At 42.5% G+C, this 26541-nt stretch overlaps 1 protein-coding gene across 1 annotated transcript in view; it reads left to right on the top strand.

The window, feature by feature from the left end:
- The first annotated feature begins 733 nt into the window (after positions 1–733).
- Positions 734–26541, top strand: part of sh3bp1 (SH3-domain binding protein 1) — a 64579-nt gene continuing 38771 nt past the window's right edge. Inside the window, exons 1-2 of the mRNA XM_084323545.1 lie at positions 734–819; positions 18588–18630. Coding sequence (XP_084179671.1) covers positions 776–819; positions 18588–18630 — 87 coding nt within the window. The 5' untranslated portion in view covers positions 734–775. The remainder of the gene's footprint in view (positions 820–18587; positions 18631–26541) is intronic.

Here is a 26541-nt window from a genome sequence, read left to right as displayed (position 1 = left end):
CATTAAGCACACTGGCAGAGAAAACATGACAAACTTGACAAGAAAAAGAAAAGCGATTACATTATTAAAGGGGCACTTCACCAAAAAAACGACACTGATTTATTTTGCACATGATCTCACACGTCCAAAAACTCTAAACAGTTTTGCAAACATTGATTTAGTTTGACAGTAATTGAGAGTAAATGAGTTTGAATTATGGCCACCAGTGATGTCACCAGGGGACACTGAATCCGTGTGTTGCGTTAATTACATCTCAATCAAATGATAAGGTAGCAGTCCCTATAAGACAAGTTGTTGCTATTTCCTTCATCTACATCATTTCATGGAGCTGCCATTAAACATTCTTCACCTGACAATCAGATATGTTTAGTAATGACTCAATGTCACTTTCACGATACCAAACAACCTGTTCCTCCCTCACGACAGAACGTAGGCTGCTGTGGTTTTATTGCCATGTGACTACTGAAGCTGTCAGAATCTCCTCTCTCTCTCTCTACCTCTCTCTACCTCTCTCTCTCTACCTCTGTCTCTCTCTCTACCTCTATACTCCATCTATGGGACTTCCTCATTCACAATGTGTGTGTGAGAGGGGCGTCTGGGGCCGAGACAGAAAGGAGAACGAAAACCGTTGAGTGACACGCCACGAGTACCCAGTACTCTCACATCCACTGCACCAGCCGCACCTCCCTGAATGCAGTAACCGGTCCGGCGTGGAGGAGCTGGGTCAGTACAGGAGTTCGACTGGATCAATAGCAGACTTGACTCCACCGCAAACATGTTGAAGTCTCTGAGTATCCTGAAAAGTCTTGGCTCTTGGAAGTAAGTCTTTCTATGCGATACATAATTTTATGGTATTTCTTTCCGTGTGCTTTTGTTGTTACATCACATGTTGAAAAATTGACATTTAATTTTTCACTATCATGCACTTTTCCACTAAATAATCGTCCTTGCCTATATTACTACCTACTATACTAATGTCTTTACTACTATGCACTGAAGACTTCAACACTGTTTGATGAACATTGTTACTCAGCTGAAAGAGTTGTACCCTTCCTGCTGACCTGTTGACCTAAATGACTAAATGTAAAATGTAAATGTTATTCTCTCCATGTAAAGACTTTACATTTTCCAGGCTTTTATTTGTGCGTGACGTTCAGTTTCAAGGAGATCATGACTTGAATTACTTGAATGACTTGCACCTCCTCATGTTCACTGTTGAGTAGAGAAATGGACGTTCTAGACTTGTTAAACCTGCACAAAGGAGAGAATGGCTGGTTGGATTCAGTGACTTGAAGGGTTTTCAGGGTTGTTAGGCAGAGGTGGGACCAAGTCATTGTTTTGCAAGTAAGCCTCAAGTCAAAACAGGCAAGTCTCAAGCAAGTCACAAGTCTGAAAGCTTGGGTTTCGAGTTCTAAACAAGTCATCGTTTACATAATTTTGTCATTTAGCTGACGCTTTTATCCAAAGCGACTTACAAGTTCTGTACAACAAGTCAGCAGGAAGGGTACAACTCTGGCAGCTAAGGGTCAGTGTCGAACTTGAGTGCTACAGACCTGAGTGCATTTTGGCACTTTTTCTTTTTTACTGTTTTAGTAGCTTAAACCTCCCAAGTCCTAATGCTTTCTTTGACATGGCATTTCAAAATGTTAAAACCAACAGAGTAATAGTTAGTAGTATATTAAATGTTAAATCCAACAGAGTAATAGTTAGTAGTACTGTATATTATGTAAAAAAATATATACCGTATATATTTTTTTACATTTATTTAACCTTTATTTACCCAGGCAAGCAAGTAAGAACAAATTCTTAATTTATTTAGTGTCAAAAGTATCCATAATGTTGTGTTCATTCCATGACAAGAGATATGTAATGTTAATTACCTGAAATTATTCTGTTTTTGGGGGGGGGGGGGGGGGGGGGGGGGGGGGAACCCTGCATATATCGGTATCGGTTGATATCGGTATCGGAAATGAAGAGTTACACAATATCGGTATATCGGATATCGGTAAAAAAGCCAATATTGTACATCCCTACAAAAGAGTAATAGTTAGTAGTATATTAAAAGTTAACAGAGGAATAGTTAGTAGTATATTAAATGTTAACAGAGTAGTAGTTAGTAATATATTAAACGTTAAGAGTAATAGCTAAAAGAGTAATAGTTAGTAGTATATTAAACGTTAAAGCCAACAGAGTAATAGTTAGTAGTATATTAATCGTTAACCGAGTAATAGATAGTAGTATATTAAATGTTAAAGCCAACATAATAATAGTTAGTAGTAGTATATTAAATATTAAAGCCAACGGAATAATAGTTAGTATATTAAATTGAGATGATTCTGCACTGACACACAACTTTGCGACTTGATTGACGGCTGGTGGATTGGTGGAACTGTAATCGGGGGAAATTAAATTGATTCGCTTTACACTTTTTCATGGCGTAACATTTTTGGCTTAGGGTATTAAGTCTTTCAAGTCATGAGGCTCAAGTCTTGAGTGAAGTCACTAGTCATTGGTGTTAAAGTCAAAGACGAGTTGTAAGTCCAAGTCATGTGACTCGAGTCCACCCCTCTGTTGTTAGGCAACCCTCCCCTTTCAAAGTGTGATGAAGTGTGTAGTATTGCAGTGTCAGTACCTGCTATGTGTGAATGGACGCAGACTGCAGTCATCGGAGCAGCAGAAGTGAGTGCAGATGGTGTTACTGCGTGGTGTCACCAGGACACGTTGGGTGACGCAGTTGTGGTGTAATGTCTCGACATTTAAGATAGGTGGTGGCTGCTTGAATGTGAAGAACGTCTTGCTCATTCATGTTTGTTTGTTTTTATCGCACAATTATTATATTGGTATCCGTGTGTCTGTCTTGTCTGTCTTGTCTGTCTGTCTGTCTGTTTTGTCTTGTCTTGTCTGTCTGTCTGTCTTGTCCGTCTGTCTGTCTGTCTGTCCTCATCATTGTCCATACATTGAGTATAAAGTTACATCTTCTGAATGCAAGAGGGCGATACTACACCGGTTCGCTGGTAATCAGCTCTCTGGCACCTGTTTACAACATACCATAGTGAACCTATTGTCATTGATGCATTGAAAAAACATTTATGAATACATTTCCATCATTGTCCAATTGAGTGCACGACGTGCGTGTGTGTGTGTTTGTATTTATACGTGTGATGATTGTGCAAGTGCATGTGTACATTGGGAAAGCCCCTGAAATGTGCTACCTTGATGCACACGAGGAGCTGAAATGACGGCACCTGTGCAGGCCGCAGGCAGCAGTGAAGAGGTGCGGGTGCGCAGGGCCTTGCTGACTCACGGGTTTAATTATAGACCTCCCCTAAGATGCGTCCGCTGCGGAACAGAACACACTAACCACGTCGTCACAGCAACGCTGCCGCGCAATCCTCACTTTGTACACTCTGCCTGTGAGACCTTTGACATGCGATAAACACAGCCTACAATAATGTGCCCACAGACACACGTTCACCTTTGGTTAGTCAAGAAAAGCGTGTCAAATGTCTCCTTGCATGTTTCTTTTGTGATTTGAAGAACTGGAGAACGGTATGCCATCACAACAGGAGAAGTTGAAATGAGAGTGAGAGAAAAATAGGGAACTGATAGTTGGTTCAGAGATGTTGGGGGTTTTCTCCTCGTGTTGTTCAAACGCCCGACAGTCACTTGTAGTGTGAGGGCTGTGGGTGTTTGGGTCACTAACAAATAATAGGGACTCTTGTTATTTGTAAAACTAATAAAACCACTAAGCAGACAATAAGGGCAAGGGGAAAGTAAACAACAAAAAACAACCTTTACAGGTGGAAGGCTCATAATTAGTAGATAAGAAAATACATCAACACTCTATAAAAAATACTGAAATAAGGCACCTCCTAAAAACTGAGTTTATACAAAGAACATAAATATGTCGGGGGAAAGAAATATGCTAAGCAAATCAACAAAGTTTATGTGTAATAGTGGACTAATGACAGTTCAAAAGGAAACAAAAGAAAACTGTCACCAAAAGAAACGCACTACAATAAAAGGCTCAGCTTCTAGAAAGTATTAAATCAAGCCAGTAGCCTAAAACAAGAACAGCTACAACGAAAGGCTAAAATGCTCAACAAGGCAGAGAACAGCACTATACTTTAATATATGAAAGCCTGACCAGAAGGATATAGCCAACACAAAAGGTAACGAGAAAGCAGCTACCATTAGGCACGGCTGCACTGAATCAGGTGCAATCAAGCCCACAGACCTGTCCTACTAAGGGGCAATTAACCACTGAGTCCAGTGATTGACAGCTGTCCACCACAGGAATAAATGGAGAGAGAGAGAGAAAAGGAGCCCCTTTTGTCAACTCATAATGAAACTTGCTGACATCTTACACTCTGACATCACAAACCCTAGCCAGCCTCAGAAGATTAGACCTAACCAAAGAAAAAGATGAATACATTACTTATTGGAATCAACTCACACAATCACAACACAAATTAGAAACATATTTGGCCCTAAACAGACAGAATACTGTGGCAGACTACCTCAGCACAGTAACTGATAAGAATCTAAGAAAGACTGACAAAGTACAGACTGAGTGACCATGGTTTGGCGATAGAGAAGGGCAGACACAGACAGACCTGGCTGCCCAGAGAGGAGAGGCTGTGCTGTCTTTGTGATGAGGGAGCCGTAGAGACAGAATTACACTTCCTAACACAATGTGAACATTACAGAAATATTAGGGAGGAATTCTTTCCAAAAATTGAAATAATTCCCCCAAAATTCCAAAGTATGACAGAAGTGCAGAAATTGCCATTCCTCCTGGGGGAACAGAAAGAATGTGCAGTTTTAGCTGCAAAATATGTCAATTCATGTCACAAGAAAGGGGACAACCAGTAGGACACATATACATGTACCATGTTTTACTCACCGCACCATCTCCTGTATTTCTTTGATCTTATATTGTTATGTTGTTTGTTGTTTATGTCATAATTGTGCTTTGGCAACATTAGTGAAATTTCATGCCAATAAAGCTTTTTGAATTGAATTGAATTGAATTGAGAGAGAGAGAGCGAGATCCAGTAGAATGAAAACGTTTATAAAATACACCTTCATTTGACTTTTTAAACTATATTTGATCATTTATTCTGGTAGATCATGACATTACTTTTCAAATTGTGTATAATAATGTGTATATTTGTATCTTCTTTCTTACTGCCCCCACTACTGGGTTCATCACTACTAGCACAGATTTCAACTTTATTTTCTATTCTAGTGAAGATAACATGTTTTTTTCTATTGGATGAAATGGTGCAGCGATAAAAACATTGTATTCAAATATTTAATTCAATAAAGCCTCAACAAAGAGTTGGAACAGCATACAGAATATAGATGTGATGTCAGTCTGAATCAGAGCATCTTTTTTATTTGGGCCTCACAGGGTTAAAAGTACCCTGTGAGACCCACGGTTGCAAAATTACAAAATCACTTTTAGCCATTTAAAAAAATAATGTTTATTTAAAAAAATGTTAAAGGGGAACTATTTTACTATTTCTTTCACTATTTGGGCACTTTTACACAATTCCTGTGAGTCTATGGAACACCTAGGTTTTTTTTTTTTTTTTTTTTTTTTTTTTTTAATGCATTGTTTTGTATTTCTAATCAAGTACTCAAAAACCGCATTTTTCTACCTCAAGATCTTAAGCCGTTTTGAGGCTGGGCTCCAACCACTGTGTGGCCTGGTGCCAACTGCCACATCAACTGCCACATTATTATGCAGCTGAGAAATCTCTGACATCACAGATATGCAAATTTTCAGATTACTCAGTTCAGTGAGGGTGAATATTGTGAGAGAATTGGAAGAATTCACCAATATGAGAATTAGAGACACAGATCCTATTAATATAAGTCCACATAGCTAAGAAACAATGGTAAACACTGAAAAAGGCCATTTATAAGATAGTTCCCCTTTAAGCACATGTATAGTCAATTGGTCCTGTTGTTCAGCCTCACAATGCTATTTGATAGTAAATGTGTTTATATGTCCCACCCTCTGGCCTCTGAAGTTGCTAATGTTTTTTTAATTTGGGCCTCACAGGGTTAACCTCTTAAGCCCGAGATATACAGTAAAGGTGTATATTTTCAGCATTACGTTTGTTTACCAATTATTTTAACTGTTATTAGTGAAATATAAGATAATAGAAATCTCAGGGCATTGAGTCGGAAGGAAGTGGCACATCCAAAAGTGAGTGTAGTCTTTTGAAGGAAGAGACTCAGGGCTTTCAAATTTCGAAAAACTACCCTACCCAGCTCACACCAGCCCCTGTCAATCATCTGACTTCTGGATTTACTTTTTTATTTCTCTTATTTTTTGGGATTATCTCCCACAAACCTGAACGTTATTGCCATAAAACAGAACGCAGTTCGTTTCTCTACCTTTCTGTGAACGTCTTGCAAAAAACGGTGTTGCAATATGATGAAAAATGGTGGAGAAATTTACATTATAAAAAAAGATGGCAGAATTCAGTACTGTATCTACAAAACCTTCTGTTTAATCATCTTCCCTTTATTCATTTGCTTAGATTTTTCAAGTCTGGTCAATTTTAGCATGGTGTTATTCACAGTCAAAGATAAAAAAAAAATTAAATAGAATTGATATTCTCCTTTGGTTCATTACAATTTACTCAAGCCTAGTAACAGACACACTATTTCTGACACTGATCCATATATGTCCCTAGATTCAGATACCAAGAACATGCAAATGGACAATTTAAAAAAAATTTGTAAATGTTTATTCTACGTCCTTTTTTTTTTTTGATCAAATTTTTTTATTGACATTCTCACGAAACAAGACAACACATTAACCACAATCACAATACATAGAACTTCACAAGAAAATAACAAAAACAATAATAATAATGACTAACAATTATACAGACAAGAGAAAAGAAACCAGAGTTCAACCTACTAAATTAATTCCAAGGGGTACTATCTAATAAATGGTCTTTCCCAGTGTTCAGTCCCGATTCCCGGCCGTGTGACCCCATATTAATAAAACGTACATCTCCAACCCACCACAAGGACCATTTTTTGGGGGAACACGACCTGAAAACAGAGCAATGAACCTTCATGAAAAAACAAAAACCTGTAGGTGTTCCATAGACTCACAGAGACCGTGTAAAAGTGGCCAAACAGTGAAGAACTAGTTAAATAGCTGCCCCCCCATAATATCCCCAGCTAAACTCAAGTTGACAAGACAAGGGACAAGACAGACAAAAACATTTCCTCCTCCCCCTCCCAAGAGACCGCCGGACTCACCCGAACACGCACCCCAACCCCGCTCAGCCGCACACTGCGGTCTTTACCTTCTCAGCTGCTGCGAACCACAGGTCAATTCCAGCCTGCCCCACCCCAATCACCCGGGCTGTGGATATCTCAAGATAAATCACATCCAATAGAGTTAGGGACCAGTTAATCATTGTAAGCTTCTCAGGCTCCTTCCATCTCATTGCTATTAGCTTCTTCGCTGCTGTGACGCCCGCTAGGACAACCCTTTTCAGTTGTACGGACGCGGGTAGTGTCGTTATATCGTTCAGGAGTAGCGTAACAGCTGTGAATGGTATAGTTAAGCCACACAGATCTGAAAGTTTGTCCGTTATTGACCTCCAGAAGCGGGCCACTGGTGGGCAATCCCAATACATATGCATATAAGTGCCAGTGGCCTTTTGAGAGCACAAAGTGCACCGAGAGTCGGTTATCAGTCCCATAGCAAATAGCTTCCTAGGTGTAAGATAGGTCCTATGAATATAATTAAAATTAATTTGCTGGTGATTGGGGTTGCGGGAAGATAATGCCACATTTGCCCAAACATCATCCCAGTCAAACTCGGGGTCCAACTCCGGGATATCCACACGCCAGATTGTATCCAATGATACATTTTTATACGTGGATTGAATTAAGAGCGTATAAAAGTCGGAGACAAACCCTCTGGATGTCGTCCTGTCCACTATGAGCCTGAGGAAGGGGTGTGGGTGCAAGGCTTGAGCCCACGGTACGCCATGCGCCCTCAGTGCTGACCTTAGTTGAAGGTAAAGAAAGAAGGACTCGCCGGGAAGATCATAAAATTCTCTTAAGTCCTGAAACGCACGGAGGCCGTTCTTATCATAAATATCCTCCAGAGTATGCACTCCCCTCCTTTGCCATTGAGGAATATTAACCGGCTTGTGTCCAACAAGTAATTGCTGGTTATTAAAAATTGGAGAGTCCAGGTGCCAAGGGCATTTAACCCCACACGACCTCTGTACATTACGCCACGTTTGGATCACGTGAGTTATGATCGGTCCATACCTCAGCCGGCATTTCGCAATAGAGACAGTGGAGTACACTACATCCTGCAATCTTAGCGGAGACACCGCCGCCGCTTCTAAGGAGCGCCACGATACAGCCTCTACAGGGTCTAGCCAGCACATCAGAGGTCTCAGTGAAAAGGACCAGAAATAAAGTTTAAAATCAGGGATTGCGAGGCCCCCATCTTGTTTCCTACGTTGAGTAGTAGCCCTTTTGATTCTCGGGCGTTTGTTATTCCAGACAAACTTAGAAACCATCGATTGTACCTTGCGCCAGTGGTCTATTGGAGGGGGCAGGGGGAGCATTGAGCTAATAAAATTTATCCTAGGCAGGATGTTCATTTTGATTATGGAAGCCCGGGCTTGTAAGGAGTTAGGAAGGGACGACCACCTGTCTAGATCCTGGCGTATTTTATCATAAGTACCCGTGAAGTTGTACTTAGTAGTTTGGTTCAGCGTGGGGAATATCTCTATGCCCAGGTATTTAAAATGTTCTACTATGGGGATATCAGCTGGTAGTCGTACCGCCTTGGCCAGTTCATTAAGAGGTAGGCAGGCTGATTTGTTCCAGTTAATCTTAAAACCTGACAATTTACCAAAGTCGTCGATTATCCTCAATAATTTTGTGGCCGACCGGGAGGGGTCGTCCATGAAAATCAGCAGGTCATCCGCATAGAGAGCAATTTTGTGTGGAGTATTGTTGACCATTATGGGGACGATGTCCTCCGATTGCCTAATAAATTGGGCCAAAGGTTCGAGGGAAAGCGCGAACAGTCCCGGGCTCAGAGGGCAACCCTGTCTAGAAGATCTGGAGACTGGAAAGAGTGTGGAACAGTTTTTGCCTGTCAGTATCATCGCAGACGGCGAGGCATACAGGACTTTAATCATATGAATAAAACTCTTTCCAAGACCCATGACCTCAAGTACCTTCCACAGGTATGACCACTCCAGTCTGTCAAACGCCTTCATGGCATCCAAAGACAGAACTGTGGATGGAGTTGTATTGTCTTTACTGTTATCGATTACATGCAACAGCCTCCTAAGATTATCTGCAGCCAGACGCCCCGGGATAAAACCAGTTTGATCGCAGTGTACCAATACAGACATAAATCTCTGCAGGCGACGGGCCAGCACCTTGGCAAACACCTTTAAATCGGCCCCGAGAAGACTCAAGGGTCTATAGCTACCACAATCATTGGGATCTTTGTCCTTTTTGAGAAGTAAAGAAATCAACGCCATATTGACATCTCTTGAGAACTCCCCTTGTTCGATAGCGTAATTGATCATATCGAGCATCAATGGACCCAGTTGGTCCCAGAAAGCTAAATACACTTCGGGTGGAATACCATCCCAGCCTGGCGCTTTACCCCTCTGCATTTCAACAATAGTCTCCCTCAATTCTACGAGAGTAATCGGTCTCCCCAGTTCCTTGGCCTCTTCCTCAGAAATGTGGGGTATCTCAAGCCCGCCAATGAACGATTCAAATCTAGAGTCATCCAGATTACCCTCTGAGCTATATAACTGTGAGTAGAACTCTTTAAAAGTGTCATTGATCTTTTTCGAATCAGTAGTGACTGCACCCTGGCTCGTCCTAATCGAGGGGATATCTGAGAAATGATCATTTGAGCGTATTTTCATTGCCAATAGATGGCTAGGTCTGGAGCCGTGAAAATAGTAATTTTGTCTTGTCCTATGTATCAAAAACTCAGACTGTTGTTTAAGTATGGAGTTTATTTCTTTTTTGACTATCTTACGTTGTGTGTTTAGTCGTTCATTATAGTCAGTTTGCAAGGATGCGTATAGGTCCGCATATAATGATTCCAGTCCTTCTAGCTTTTTTGACCGGGATTTTCGCAAATTGGAGGCAAATAGTGTGACATGACCCCTGATGAATCCTTTCAATGCGTTCCACAGGACCCTAGGGTCTTCTACTGTGCCAACGTTGATCTGCAAAAATTCAGCTAGTTTACTCCTGAACTCAGAACAGAAGTCCTCGTTCTTTAGCAAGGTCGAATTAAAACGCCATCTGGGAGCTCTTGCGGAGAGCCTGCCAAAGGTTGCCGTAAGGAAAATCCCCTTGTGGTCTGAGAGAGCCAAGGGAACCAATGAGACATCGAAACTATCAAACATATTAGGGGACGCGAATGCATAGTCAATTCGAGAGAAGCTTTTGTGTCTGGCTGACAGGTGAGAGTAATCTTTGAGGGTGGGGTTGCATAAACGCCAAAGGTCTGTGAGCCCTGTGTCTTTAGCCCACATCCTAAGGGCCTTAGAGGCCCGTTTTTGGTCGCTCGTTTCAGAGGGCCCGGACCTATCCATCTCAGCATCCCAGCACGCATTAAAATCGCCACCCACCATGAGAGCGTATCCATTAAGTTCCAACATATTCTTCGTGATTGTATTATAGAACGCTGAATCAAATGTGTTAGGAGCATACAATGCTATTATAGCCATCTTCCTATGCAAGAATTCAACTTTTGCTATAGTAATCCTTCCCTCCGTGTCCGACCATACATCCAAGATTTTGATATCAAGGTTACGTCTTGTAACTATGACTACTCCTTTCGTCTTATCATCGGCTGAGGATGAGGAGATAACGTGATATTGCCGATTTGCCAGTCTTGACACGTCACCTACCATTAAATGCGTCTCACTAAGGAGAGCAAGGTCAATATTTCTCCTCTTCAATAACCAAAGGACACTGGCACGCTTGTGTGGGGCGTTAAGCCCTCCTGCGTTCCAAATTAAAATATTCAATTTAGCCATGGTCGAGCTTGTATAAGTGCGTAGAGAACATACCCGTGCAGCCAGGCTGAGTACAGAGGTGCCGATCCCGGCGGGCCCGGACGGTCAATCCCAGGAGTTCAGAGGAGGAACACTTACACATATATAAGACAACAGTACATAGAACACATAAAAATACCACCCCAGCTACAGCCCCCCCTCCTTCTACTCTAAACCCTAACCCACCCGTCCTACTATAAGTTCCTCTATACCCACTCTCCAATCCCCACCCTATGCCCCATCCACTGAGGATGGTCATCTTCCTATCACTTCCCACTAGAGACATGGATCAATAAGACGCTTCCCACTCCCACCCCCCTCTAGATAAACCCCTGAGTAAACCCCCACTAGTCCAATAAACACAAATAATAATAAAATAAAATTCAATAAAGATATCGGTCGAAAACCACCTGAGTCCTGGCCCCAACATGAGACAACCATAATGGTAAAAATAGCCATTATTAAATAATAACTCCGCATCAACCTGCAGCCCTCTATTTCCGAATCTGCGCTTCAACATCACATTGTTATAGCCCAAAAAGGTATAGGAAAATTCAAAACAAAATTAAATTAAAGCATCCCAGCCGATAATCTAAGGCAGGTTCGGGTCACAGGTTAATTGTGCAAAATTGTGTGAACAGTGTCAATTAAACAATGACAAAAAAAAGGAGGAAGGGAAAAAAAGGTTATGGTCAAAGTGCACCCCTTTAGCCGTCCCTCTGATCAGGCACAACGGCTGAAATGACCTAACCTATGTAAGAATAGAATTAAACACAATCATTCATTAATCAATCCGGGGATGGTAATAGGCAACACCTGACACCACCTGTCATCATACATTGTTTCAATAAAGATATCGGTCGGAGCAGTTAGTCCAAGGTAGGATCGAATCACAGTTAAATTGCTCATTCAAATGCCCTTAAAACAGCGACACTAATTATTATATAATTACTCAGCATCAACCCTGTAACCAACTACCTTGGAGTCTGCATATTAATGTCGCAACGTTATAGCATAAGTGGATCACGGAAAATTCAAAACACATTTAAGGCAGATTAGCAGTTAGTCCAAGGTAGGATCGGATCACAGTTAAATTGCTCATTCAAATGCCATTAAAACAGCGACAATAATTATTATATAATTACTCAGCATCAACCTGTAACCATCTACCTTGGAGTCTGCATATTAATGTATCAACGTTATAGCATAAGTGCCTCACGGAAAATTCAAAACAAAATTAGGGCGAGTCAGCAGTTAGTCCAAGGTAGAACCGGATCACATTTAAATCGCGCATATAGATGACATAAAAACAGCGACAATAGGAAAGAAAAAAGAAAGGAAGAGAGGGTAATGGCTAGAGTGCAAGCCATATAACCATATAGCCATGAAGTGCAAGCCATACCCGACCCAACCTGTTATCAAATATTGTATATGCATATTCAACCGACCTTGGCATCTACTTGGATCACCAAAGCTCAAAACAACCTGGATATAAAAATAAAAAGCATACCAGAAGTTAGTTAGGGACTCGGTCACTCTTGAACTGTGCAAACCAATGTCCCTTTGAACAGCAACAGCAACCAAAATACGTAACCATTAACGAATGTCTCATCGCAGACCATAGTCGAAGCCCGTTGGTTAGCCCGAGGCTAGCGCGTAAGCTAGTGACGAATCCGGATAGCACGTTAGCCTACTATGTACATTGTTCAGCTAGCTCGTTAGCTTCCAAAGAGGCGATACACAAGTACGACCATGAGGTCAGCTTTAGCAAGTAACAGAAGTCATTGGGAAGCCCCGCTAGTTGGATGGGCAGAGGACAGTTAGCATGTCTGGGCATGACAGCAAGTGTTTGTGAATAGTCGACCTAATCAATGTATATAGGCCCAAACCGCCAAGTCACTCACCCTCCATAGATATCAAGCAACAGACTCGGGTGTCTCCGCGAGATATTCCTTCGCTTTAGCCAACGACCAAAACAAACGCTGACCACCGACCTTCTCCAACACAGATAGTTTCGCGGGAGCGAATAACGTGGGCCTCAGGCCTAGTTTCCATAGCTTAGTCAGGACCACCTTGTACTCGGCTCTCTGAGCTTGAACCTCCGGTGTAAAGTCCTCGAAAATGGCCACTTTGTGATCGCCAAGCCTCAGAGTACCCCTTCTGGTACGAGCCGACCGCATGATGATTTCTCTCTGTTGGAGTCTGTTCAGCTTGACTATGATGGGCCTCGGTTCTTTGTTCACGCCGGGAGAAAACCTGCCCGCTCTGTAGGCCGACTCACAGATAGGAGGCGAGGGGAGGACGTCCGTCCCTAGTATCTTCTGCAGCAGTTCGGGCATGGTCTCAGAGAGACGGCCTTCACCGCTGGTCTCCGGTACTCCAACAATCCTGACGTTGTGGCGTCTATCCCGGGACTGCATCTCCTCCATCGCCGACTGTAGTTTGTTGACTTCAGCCTGCCTAGCCAGCAGGGCGGATTCAAGACCCGCCATCTTCTCACACTGTGATGATACCTCCGTCGTTAGCATGGCTAGTTCGTTAGCATTAGCCGATGAGGCAGCGTGAATCGTCTCCATCTTGTCTGTCAGCGGGACTACCGCCAGCCGTATTTCTTCTGATATCTCACGACGGAGGCTGATACAGAAATCCGCCAACACTTTCTTCTGTGCTTCAGCGATGCGTGCCTCAGAGTCTGCGTGTACTTTCTTCTGTGCTTCAGCGATGCGTGTCTCAGAGTCTGCGTGTAGCTTGGTCATGACCAAGAGCACAGCTTCGCTTAACTCCCCGACAGCGGGAGACGGTGCGGCCATGCTCGGCGGTGTCGGCGTCGTGCCTAATTCTTTCATGGCTCTGGTTTCCACCCCCGCCATCGTAGAAAGTCGAAAAAAGTTGATGAATGTATACTAAACACGACGACCTAGCAAACAGATAAAAAACAAATAAAAATAAAATAAAGACTAATGGGGAGAAACGTATATTCAGCACGGTAGAAGGGAGCTCATGTGAAACACGTCTACTCCATGATCGCTCAGCCGTAAGCTCCCTCGTTTATTCTACGTCCTTATGGAATGAGTGACATTAAAAAAAATAAAATTAAAAAATAAAATAAAATTAATGATGGAAGAGCCGCACATTGACGGGCAAAGAGCCGCATGCGGCTCGCAAGCCGCGGGTTGGCCACCCCTGCCCTAGAGAGATGCCCGCTCAGCCAGCTGATTCTGGGACTCTGTTCACAAACACAAGCAGAGTCACCAGACAAAAACCACACTGGACTAAACCAAATTATAAGAAAACAAAATGATTGACATGAATTAATCTGACACATTGGAAAGAATCAACCCAAAACCAGAGCAAATTGGAATGCTATTTGGCCCTAAACGGACTGTGACTGATCCAAAACTAAGGAGATCCTTGACCAGGTACAGACACATTGAGCACATCATCAAGAAAAGGCTGGCTCCCAAGAGAAGACCCACTGCAAAAAAAAAATACCTGCCCACTATACCAAGACATCAGAGACATACTTACTGGGTGAAGTACAGCAATGTGCAAACACAGCAGCAAGATTTGTGAGCTGTTGTGACAAGAAAAGGACATCCATTGGAATACAACTACCATAAAGGCTGTCAATCACACACAATATTCCTCCACTATCAGTACTGTACTGACCTCTGTTTGATTGTTTTGGTTGTCTTAACAGTGTAAACGTATGTTTCCCATCATGTCAATAAAGCCCTTTTGAATTGTATTAGAGAGAGAGAGAGGGGTACTGTATCTTTAGATAGAAGATCGTTTCATTCTGTGTGAGCAGCATAGACGGATCTGTAAAAAACTATGGAGTACTCTGAATCAAATCATGGGTAGAGACAAAATGGGTAAAATACCATCATTTATTGAATCAGGGGATGGTTTCATCACTAAGCCCTTGGATATTGCAAATTATTTCAATGACTATTTCACAAATAAAGTAAATACTATAAGAGACAACATGCCACCTGTAAAGGGTAACTTATCAGATTCAATTATAAAAAGTCAGATCATGAAGGACAAAGAATGTGAATTTGAATTTTTGGTCACAAATCTTTCAGAAATTGAAAAGTTATTGTCTGAATTGAAATGTGACAAACCCTCTGGTCACGACAATCTGGACAGTAGACTTGTGAAGCTATCAGCTGGAAGTATTGCTGGTCCGATATGTCATATATTCAATTTGAGTCTTAAGGAAGGAATTTATCCGCAAATATGGAAGGTAGCTAAGGTCACTCCTCTACCAAAAAATAGAAAAGAATCATTCACTGGACCAAATAGTAGGCCAATCAGTATTTTACCTGTTTTAGGTATACTTATGGAAAGAATTGCATTCAAACAAATTCAAAATTATTTCTCCCTTAATAACATAAATTCTGACTTTCAACATGCTTACAAACCAGGCTATTCAACATGCACAGCACTTACACAATTGGCTGATGATTGGCTAAGAAATATTGACTGTAAATTATTAGTTGGTACAGTACTGTTAGATTTTAGCGCAGCTTTTGATCTCATTGATCATGAACTGCTGCTTACAAAACTAGCTGATTATGGTTTCAAACACTCAGCTACTAACTGGATGAAAAGTTATTTATTCATGAGACAACAATGTGTCCTGTTTAATGGAACTTTATCAAGCTTTAAAACGCTACAATGTGGCATTCCTCAAGGAAGTTGCCTTGGACCATTATTATATTCAATATTTGTAAATGATATGCCACAAAGTTTAAGAAATGCAAGCAGTTCCATTTATGCAGATGACACTACAATATATGCTTCGGCAAGCAATGCCAAAGACCTCAGCAGTCTTCTTCAAAGCGAGTTAATGCAGATTTCTGAATGGGTCACGGTAAATAAGCTGAAACTAAATGCATCCAAAACAAAATGTCTAATTATTTGTTCAAAGCATGCTCAGAGAGAGAATCACAGATTAAATATTTCTTTGCAGGGTGCAGATATTGAGCAAGTTAAGGAGGCCAGATTGCTTGGAGTTATAATAGATGAAACACTCTCTTGGTCAACTCACATTAACAATATTGTAACAAAAATGAGCAGAAGTATTTCAATTATTAGACGGAATGCCTATTTTTTAACAGACACAGCTACCAAGCAAGTCATACAATCACTAGTTTTGTCACATCTGGACTACTGTCCAGCAATCTGGTCAAATGCATCCAAACAAGATTTAAATAAAATACAGCTTACTCAAAATAGAGCTGCAAGACTTGCATTGCATAGCTCAATTAGAAACAGTGTTGAGAAAATGCACAAGGAACTGTCATGGATGAGAGTCAATGAGAGACTAGTGTGTAGTCTTATTTTGTTTATGAGAAATATTTATACTTTGCATAAACCTGTGTGCCTCTTTTTGCAGCTGGTGCTTATTAGTGATGGTCATGGCTATGGCACTAGACAAGCCTTGAAGGGTCGGTTCGCCCTGCCGAGACCCAGAACTGAAGCCTTAAAGAAAACTGTAATGTACAGGGCAATGTCCTACTGGAATAGACTTCCACAATATTTGGTTTCAATTACCGGTAAGGTGAGATTCAAGAGGAGACTACGAGTGGCTGTAATGCAGAAAGAGGTTGATTTTGGTTAGGTCTAATCTGTGTCTAATGAATGGGTTCTTGTGTTGGGTTATGTGTTGTTTTGGAATGTGTTTGTCTAGTGGTTATGAGTATTAGAGTATGAGTGTATGGAATGTTGTGCTGTTTTTGAGCACATTTTAGTTTGCTCTGAGATGTCTTTGTTGTTTTATTGATATTTGTTGTTTTATTGATATTTGTTATTGTTGTCTTTGTTGTCTTTGTTGTTTTATTGATATTTGTTGTTTTATTGATATTTGTTTTTGTTCTATATTAGAAAATTTGGCATACATATTTGGTTGTATGTCTGATTTTAATTGGTTTAATGTTCTATAATTGTTTGTATATTTTATTGGTGTTTTATTGATATTTGTTTTGTTTTTATGTTGTTTATTGATTATTCTTGTTTAATTTTATATGTTTGGATCCAGACCCCAGGAAGAATAGTCGCTGCTGAGGCAGTGACTAATGGGGATCTGAAATAAAGAATTTGAATTTGTATGTCATATATGTTATGATGAATTGAAAATGGGGGACCCTGATGTAAACAAGACGAAGTCTTTCTCTGGTCTGCATCCCCTTAACACTTTAACTGCCACACACGAGATATCTCGGGTTTATTTTTATGTGGTTGAAAGCCACTCACGAGATTTCTCGGAATTATTATTATAATTTTTTTTTAGCGATCTGAAATCATATTGCATCACGCGAGCCTACCCGAGTATACACGAGCACCGCCGGAGAGCATATGTGGAAAAAAGCGCCCCCTATCGTCTTTCAGATGACATGAGGGATTTTGGAATGGACTCAATGAAAATGGATGGGGGAAAAAATCCGGTACTCCACATTTTCCAGTCCACTGATCCAGCCGGGGTTACCACAGTTCATTCTGGAGCCTCTGAGCCCCGCTGAACATGGAGTTCTACTGTATCGCGTTGGATCTATACACTTATCGTTTTTTTCGAATGGTGATCAGGTATTGAAATATACCAGTTGGATACCATCTGATGTCAGGTAAGGACTCTATGTTATCAGTGTTAGGATAATCAGACTAATTTTGATGAAGTTATAAGCTGTTTTGTGAAATGGGCTCTTTCGGTTTCACTGTAAAAGTCCAAGAGGAAATCAACGCGGCGATTATCCGTGCGCGGCCCGAATGTGCTTGCGTGCACGTATAATATTGATCATCTAGCGTTTATTTGAAAACGATTCATAAAAAGGCCGACGAATATCAACGTTGTGGAATATTCCAGTAAAAGACGATTTTCATAGAATGGTCCAGAATGGACTGTTTTTTATCTCAAAACGGGTGCTTTTCTAAATGCTCTAAAACGGAAATGACGCGATAAAAAACCAATCTGCCTTGACAGCACTGACTGGAAAATAGTCTTTGATAATGCGATGGGCAGATTAGACACATAGCCATAATTTAAAACATAGATTAGGCGATATTAACGTTAACATTGGCGCCGATGGTGGCATTCAGGGGGTAAAAAGGAAAACCCGGCGTGGCACTCAAAGTGTTAACAATTGTATGTATTGAGCTGTACTGTACTGTACCCATTCTGAAATCTGTTAAAGTTTTCAATCAATCAAGCAATTGTCCTAGTTCTCTACAACCAAACCACAAACAGGCCCCCGCTCTCCTTTTTTAGGCCCTTGATTTCACTTGACGAAATTCTCTCAGAACAAAATTTTTTACCAAAATTACACAGTATAACATTGTGTATAATGTGTGTATTACTTGTGTTTCTGACAGCGATATGTGTGTATTTCTCTGACAATGGTGGTGGTGTCGTGGTTGTTTTATTGTTGTTGTTTATTGGAGTTGTTTATTCCCTAACCACCTTGATGTGTATGTCTGTAGGTCACAGGATGCCACAAACCTTCTCAGCGTGGACCTGGTTATGGTGAGAGATGGACAGAATCTACAGGGGGGAGAGTGTCAGTGTTGGGGAATAGTACTACTGTACAAGCAAGGACATTGTGACAAGGCTGGGCCTCCACGCACACTGTGTACACGCACACACTACTTACACACTGTGATCACTGTATTAACAAGGCTGGGCCTCCACACACACACACAGTACTTACACACTGTGATCACTGTATTACAATTCAGAGCAATGTCTGCACACACAATATATTGTGACTATTGTATTATAATGATAGCCTTTCATATCCCACTGGAGAGCTATTTATTGTTGTGCCCAGCTGCTATTCCATTTGTATTCTCTTATTTTATTTGATTTGATGCATTCTACTACTACTACTGCTGCTGCTGCTACTGCTGCTGCTGCTGCTGCTGATACTACTACTACTACTACTACTACTACTACTACTACTACTACTACTACTACTACTACTACTACTACTACTACTCTAAAACTGCTTTAGCTACACCACAAAGACATTTCAATTACATCACAGCTATTCTCAAAATGGTTTGTCAGGCTGCAACAACAGGCTGCAAACTACCACTAATTTGAAAAAGTAGTTCACCTGCATCCTAAGTACATTGTGGGAAATTATCTGAGACTGAAATGTCATGGCTATTGAAGTGTGGGTTAATTTTTTATGGTTGACCTTAACCCATTTAATCCTAATTGTAACTGAGGGGTTACAAAACCCTGACTGTATTAAAGATTGTGATAGATTAAACCACTGCTAGGTATGTACTTTAATTACTGGCCAGACAGTACATCAAATATAGATGGTGAACACTCACAAGAACACGGCATTGACAAAGAAATAGTATTTGAGGGTATTTTATTATTATGCAACATTAGGTTACAGAATGAGAATTAGGGTCGCGCTTGTATGGCGAAGAATATGAATAAAGTCAGTCAGCAGCATGAGTCACTGGGAATAGCAGGATTCCTACGATGGGTCTAAGTTGATGCCACCGGTCGTATAATAGCAACTATATAAGGCAACGCTGGTACCGCCTGGAGACAATGGGTTCCCTCCGGGGTGTAAGGCCTGGAGGGTAGAGGAATGTTCGGATACTCAGTCTGATTCAATGAAGAATAAAGAGACTCCACGTACAGGAGTCGGTCCTTGTAAATCCCACAATCAGCAGCAAAGCAATAACTGTAATCCAAATGCTCGATAGCAATGATGACAGCCAGCCAGCCTCTGTCCATGAGGCTAGCCCGAGTTGTAATCCTCACGAGGTTGAATCCCAAACGATAGTGGAAATCAACGAGGCTCTTCTCCGGGTAACACGTTCCAAATCAATATAATCCAACCAGTAATGGTTCTGCAATCGCCGACGCTGGTTCTCCTGTGCACATGTCCAACGGTTCTCCGACTAGGCCTCCTCGGGTGCGGGCGACGTATTTAGGCCACACACCCTGGCTAAGGTACACTAGCTAAAACACGACGAACCGCTGGGTAATGCTACACACGAACGAACTGTGGTTGCACGATATACAATAATTGAACGACTATTTACTTCACATTAGATTAGGTCGAACTTGACGTTACTGCATTAAACTCTGACACTTTACTATTCTATTCGCACATGTTCTCAACGCACGAGTGCTCAATTTACACGATGAACTACGTTGGCTTGTTTAGATGGACAAGCAGGTGATCTACTGCTGTGCGCACCTTGCGCTGTATATATACTTAAGTGATTATCTAGTCCCAAACCGCAGTCCTTGTCTGGGATCAATACGCTGTCTCCGGGCATGTTCTGACATGCCTGAACTTGTCTTTGAACCTGACGTTGGGGGCTTGCGAGGTGGCGCCTAGGGCGCCGTCCAATAAGGAGAGCGAATATTACTCTGGTTTGAACGCAGGTAAAGGGATATTCCGTGTATATATAAATAATATACAAAGTATATCAAACAATAAAGGTAGATTCTCAGTTTTAATCTGGCCCTTCACAACGCTAATGGTCACATTTTTTTTTTTTTTTACTCCTAGAAGCTCTAGAAGCATGGTAGTTTGCTCTGAATAAAAAAATAATAATTCACAAGAAACAACATGTTGTCTACTTTCAAATTGTATAAAGGTCATGTGACTAGCTTGAATCATCACATGACCAGGCCAGTCTACTTATTGTTTGTCCATGCAGCACAAAATGGCTGCCAGAACACCCCACAAAAAGAAGTAAATACAACATCTTACTTTACAGATTAAACTATAGTATGTTGTATATATATACTAATTAAAGGGTCTTCTACTGATAGACTACCCAGACTACATAATGACCACCCAGACTACATGATGACCACCCATACTACATGATGACCACCCAGACTACACATAATGACCACCCAGACTACACATGATGACCACCCAGACTACACATAATGACCACCCAGACTACATAATGACCACCCAGACTACACATAATGACCACCCAGACTGCATAATGACCACCCAGACTACATAATGACCACCCAGACTACATAATGACCACCCAGACTACATGATGACCACCCAGACTACACATAATGACCACCCAAACTACACATAATGACCACCCAGACTACATAATGACCACCCAGACTACATAATGACCACCCAGACTACATAATGACCACCCAGAGACTACACATAATGACCACCCAGACTACATAATGACCACCCAGACTACATGATGACCACCCAGACTACATGATGACCACCCAGACTACACATAATGACCACCCATACTACACATGATGACCACCCAGACTACATAATGACCACCCAGACTACATGATGACCACCCAGACTACATAATGACCACCCAGACTACATGATGACCACCCAGACTACATAATGACCACCCAGACTACACATAATGACCACCCAGACTACACATAATGACCACCCAGACTACACATGATGACCACCCAGACTACATAATGACCACCCAGACTACATAATGACCACCCAGAGACTACACATAATGACCACCCAGACTACATAATGACCACCCAGACTACATGATGACCACCCAGACTACATGATGACCACCCAGACTACACATAATGACCACCCATACTACACATGATGACCACCCAGACTACATAATGACCACCCAGACTACATGATGACCACCCAGACTACATAATGACCACCCAGACTACATGATGACCACCCAGACTACATGATGACCACCCAGACTACATAATGACCACCCAGACTACACATAATGACCACCCAGACTACATGATGACCACCCAGACTACACATGATGACCACCCAGACTACATAATGACCACCCAGACTACACATAATGACCACCCAGACTACATGATGACCACCCAGACTACACATAATGACCACCCATACTACACATGATGACCACCCAGACTACATAATGACCACCCAGATTACATGATGACCACCCAGACTACATAATGACCACCCAGACTACATGATGACCACCCAGACTACATGATGACCACCCAGACTACATAATGACCACCCAGACTACACATAATGACCACCCAGACTACATGATGACCACCCATACTACACATGATGACCACCCAGACTACATAATGACCACCCAGACTACATAATGACCACCCAGACTACACATAATGACCACCCAGACTACATGATGACCACCCATACTACATAATGACCACCCAGACTACATAATGACCACCCAGACTACACATAATGACCACCCAGACTACATGATGACCACCCATACTACATGATGACCACCCAGACTACATGATGACCACCCAGACTACATAATGACCACCCAGACTACACATAATGACCACCCAGACTACATGATGACCACCCATACTACACATAATGACCACCCAGACTACATGATGACCACCCAGACTACATGATGACCACCCAGACTACATGATGACCACCCAGACTACATAATGACCACCCAGACTACATGATGACCACCCATACTACACATAATGACCACCCAGACTACATGATGACCACCCAGACTACATGATGACCACCCAGACTACATGATGACCACCCAGACTACATGATGACCACCCAGACTACATGATGACCACCCAGACTACATAATGACCACCCAGACTACACATAATGACCACCCAGACTACATGATGACCACCCATACTACATGATGACCACCCAGACTACATAATGACCACCCAGACTACACATAATGACCACCCAGACTACATGATGACCACCCATACTACATGATGACCACCCAGACTACATAATGACCACCCAGACTACATGATGACCACCCAGACTACATAATGACCACCCAGACTACACATAATGACCACCCAGACTACACATAATGACCACCCAGACTACACATGATGACCACCCAGACTACATAATGACCACCCAGACTACATAATGACCACCCAGAGACTACACATAATGACCACCCAGACTACATAATGACCACCCAGACTACATGATGACCACCCAGACTACATGATGACCACCCAGACTACACATAATGACCACCCATACTACACATGATGACCACCCAGACTACATAATGACCACCCAGACTACATGATGACCACCCAGACTACATAATGACCACCCAGACTACATGATGACCACCCAGACTACATGATGACCACCCAGACTACATAATGACCACCCAGACTACACATAATGACCACCCAGACTACATGATGACCACCCAGACTACACATGATGACCACCCAGACTACATAATGACCACCCAGACTACATAATGACCACCCAGACTACACATAATGACCACCCAGACTACATGATGACCACCCAGACTACACATAATGACCACCCATACTACACATGATGACCACCCAGACTACATAATGACCACCCAGACTACATGATGACCACCCAGACTACATAATGACCACCCAGACTACATGATGACCACCCAGACTACATGATGACCACCCAGACTACATAATGACCACCCAGACTACACATAATGACCACCCAGACTACATGATGACCACCCATACTACACATGATGACCACCCAGACTACATAATGACCACCCAGACTACATAATGACCACCCAGACTACACATAATGACCACCCAGACTACATGATGACCACCCATACTACATAATGACCACCCAGACTACATAATGACCACCCAGACTACACATAATGACCACCCAGACTACATGATGACCACCCATACTACATGATGACCACCCAGACTACATGATGACCACCCAGACTACATAATGACCACCCAGACTACACATAATGACCACCCAGACTACATGATGACCACCCATACTACACATAATGACCACCCAGACTACATGATGACCACCCAGACTACATGATGACCACCCAGACTACATGATGACCACCCAGACTACATAATGACCACCCAGACTACATGATGACCACCCATACTACACATAATGACCACCCAGACTACATGATGACCACCCAGACTACATGATGACCACCCAGACTACATGATGACCACCCAGACTACATGATGACCACCCAGACTACATGATGACCACCCAGACTACATAATGACCACCCAGACTACACATAATGACCACCCAGACTACATGATGACCACCCATACTACATGATGACCACCCAGACTACATAATGACCACCCAGACTACACATAATGACCACCCAGACTACATGATGACCACCCATACTACATGATGACCACCCAGACTACATAATGACCACCCAGACTACACATAATGACCACCCAGACTACACATGATGACCACCCAGACTACACATAATGACCACCCAGACTACATAATGACCACCCAGACTACACATAATGACCACCCAGACTACATAATGACCACCCAGACTACACATAATGACCACCCAGACTACATAATGACCACCCAGACTACATAATGACCACCCAGACTACACATAATGACCACCCAGACTACATAATGACCACCCAGACTACATAATGACCACCCAGACTACATAATGACCACCCAGACTACATGATGACCACCCAGATTACATAATGACCACCCAGACTACACATAATGACCACCCAGACTACATAATGACCACCCAGACTACATAATGACCACCCAGAGACTACACATAATGACCACCCAGACTACATAATGACCACCCAGACTACATGATGACCACCCAGACTACATGATGACCACCCAGACTACACATAATGACCACCCATACTACACATGATGACCACCCAGACTACATAATGACCACCCAGACTACATAATGACCACCCAGACTACATGATGACCACCCAGACTACATAATGACCACCCAGACTACATAATGACCACCCATACTACACATAATGACCACCCAGAGTACATGATGACCACCCAGACTACATAATGACCACACAGACTACATAATGACCACCCATACTACACATAATGACCACCCAGACTACATGATGACCACCCAGACTACACATAATGACCACCCAGACTACATGATGACCACCCAGACTACACATAATGACCACCCAGACTACACATAATGACCACCCAGACTACATGATGACCACCCAGACTACACATAATGACCACCCAGACTACATAATGACCACCCAGACTACATGATGACCACCCAGACTACATGATGACCACCCAGACTACATGATGACCACCCAGACTACATGATGACCACCCAGACTACATGATGACCACCCAGACTACATAATGACCACCCAGACTACATGATGACCACCCAGACTACATGATGACCACCCAGACTACATGATGACCACCCAGACTACATAATGACCACCCAGACTACACATAATGACCACCCAGACTACATGATGACCACCCAGACTACATAATGACCACCCAGACTACATAATGACCACCCAGACTACACATGATTACCACCCAGACAACATGATGACCACCCAGACTACATGATGACCACCCAGACTACATAATGACCACCCAGACTACATAATGACCACCCAGACTACACATAATGACCACCCAGACTACATGATGACCACCCATACTACATAATGACCACCCAGACTACATAATGACCACCCAGACTACACATAATGACCACCCAGACTACATGATGACCACCCAGACTACATAATGACAACCCAGACTACACATAATGACCACCCATACTACATGATGACCACCCAGACTACACATAATGACCACCCAGACTACATAATGACCACCCAGACTACATGATGACCACCCATACTACATAATGACCACCCAGACTACATAATGACCACCCAGACTACACATAATGACCACCCAGACTACATAATGACCACCCAGACTACATGATGACTACCCAGACTACATAATGACCACCCAGACTACATAATGACCACCCAGACTACACATAATGACCACCCAGACTACATAATGACCACCCAGACCACATAATGACCACCCAGACTACATAACCACCCAGACTACATAATGACCACCCAGACTACATAATGACCACCCAGACTACACATAATGACCACCCAGACTACATGATGACCACCCATACTACATAATGACCACCCAGACTACATATGACCACCCAGACTACACATAATGACCACCCAGACTACATGATGACCACCCATACTACATGATGACCACCCAGACTACACATAATGACCACCCTCACAACGCTTCTTCACTCTGCTGCCCTCCGGGAGGCAAATGAGGAGCCTCCGAGCTGCAGGATCAGCAGACTAAGAGACAGCTTCATACACCAGGCTGTCAGGAAGCTGAACTCTTTCCCAGCACCCCCCCCCCCCCACACACACACACACACCCAGCTCCCCCCCCTCTCTTACCTGTCTCCACAGAACCTGGACTAAACCCCCCCCCCACACACACACACACCCAGCTCCCCCCCC

The sequence above is a fragment of the Notolepis coatsorum genome, assembly GCF_963971535.1.
Source record: "Notolepis coatsorum genome assembly, chromosome: 10".
NCBI classification, from domain to species: Eukaryota; Metazoa; Chordata; class Actinopteri; order Aulopiformes; family Paralepididae; genus Notolepis; species Notolepis coatsorum.
Note: the sequence above shows the minus strand (reverse complement) of the source record. Positions and strands in the feature narration are given on the sequence as shown.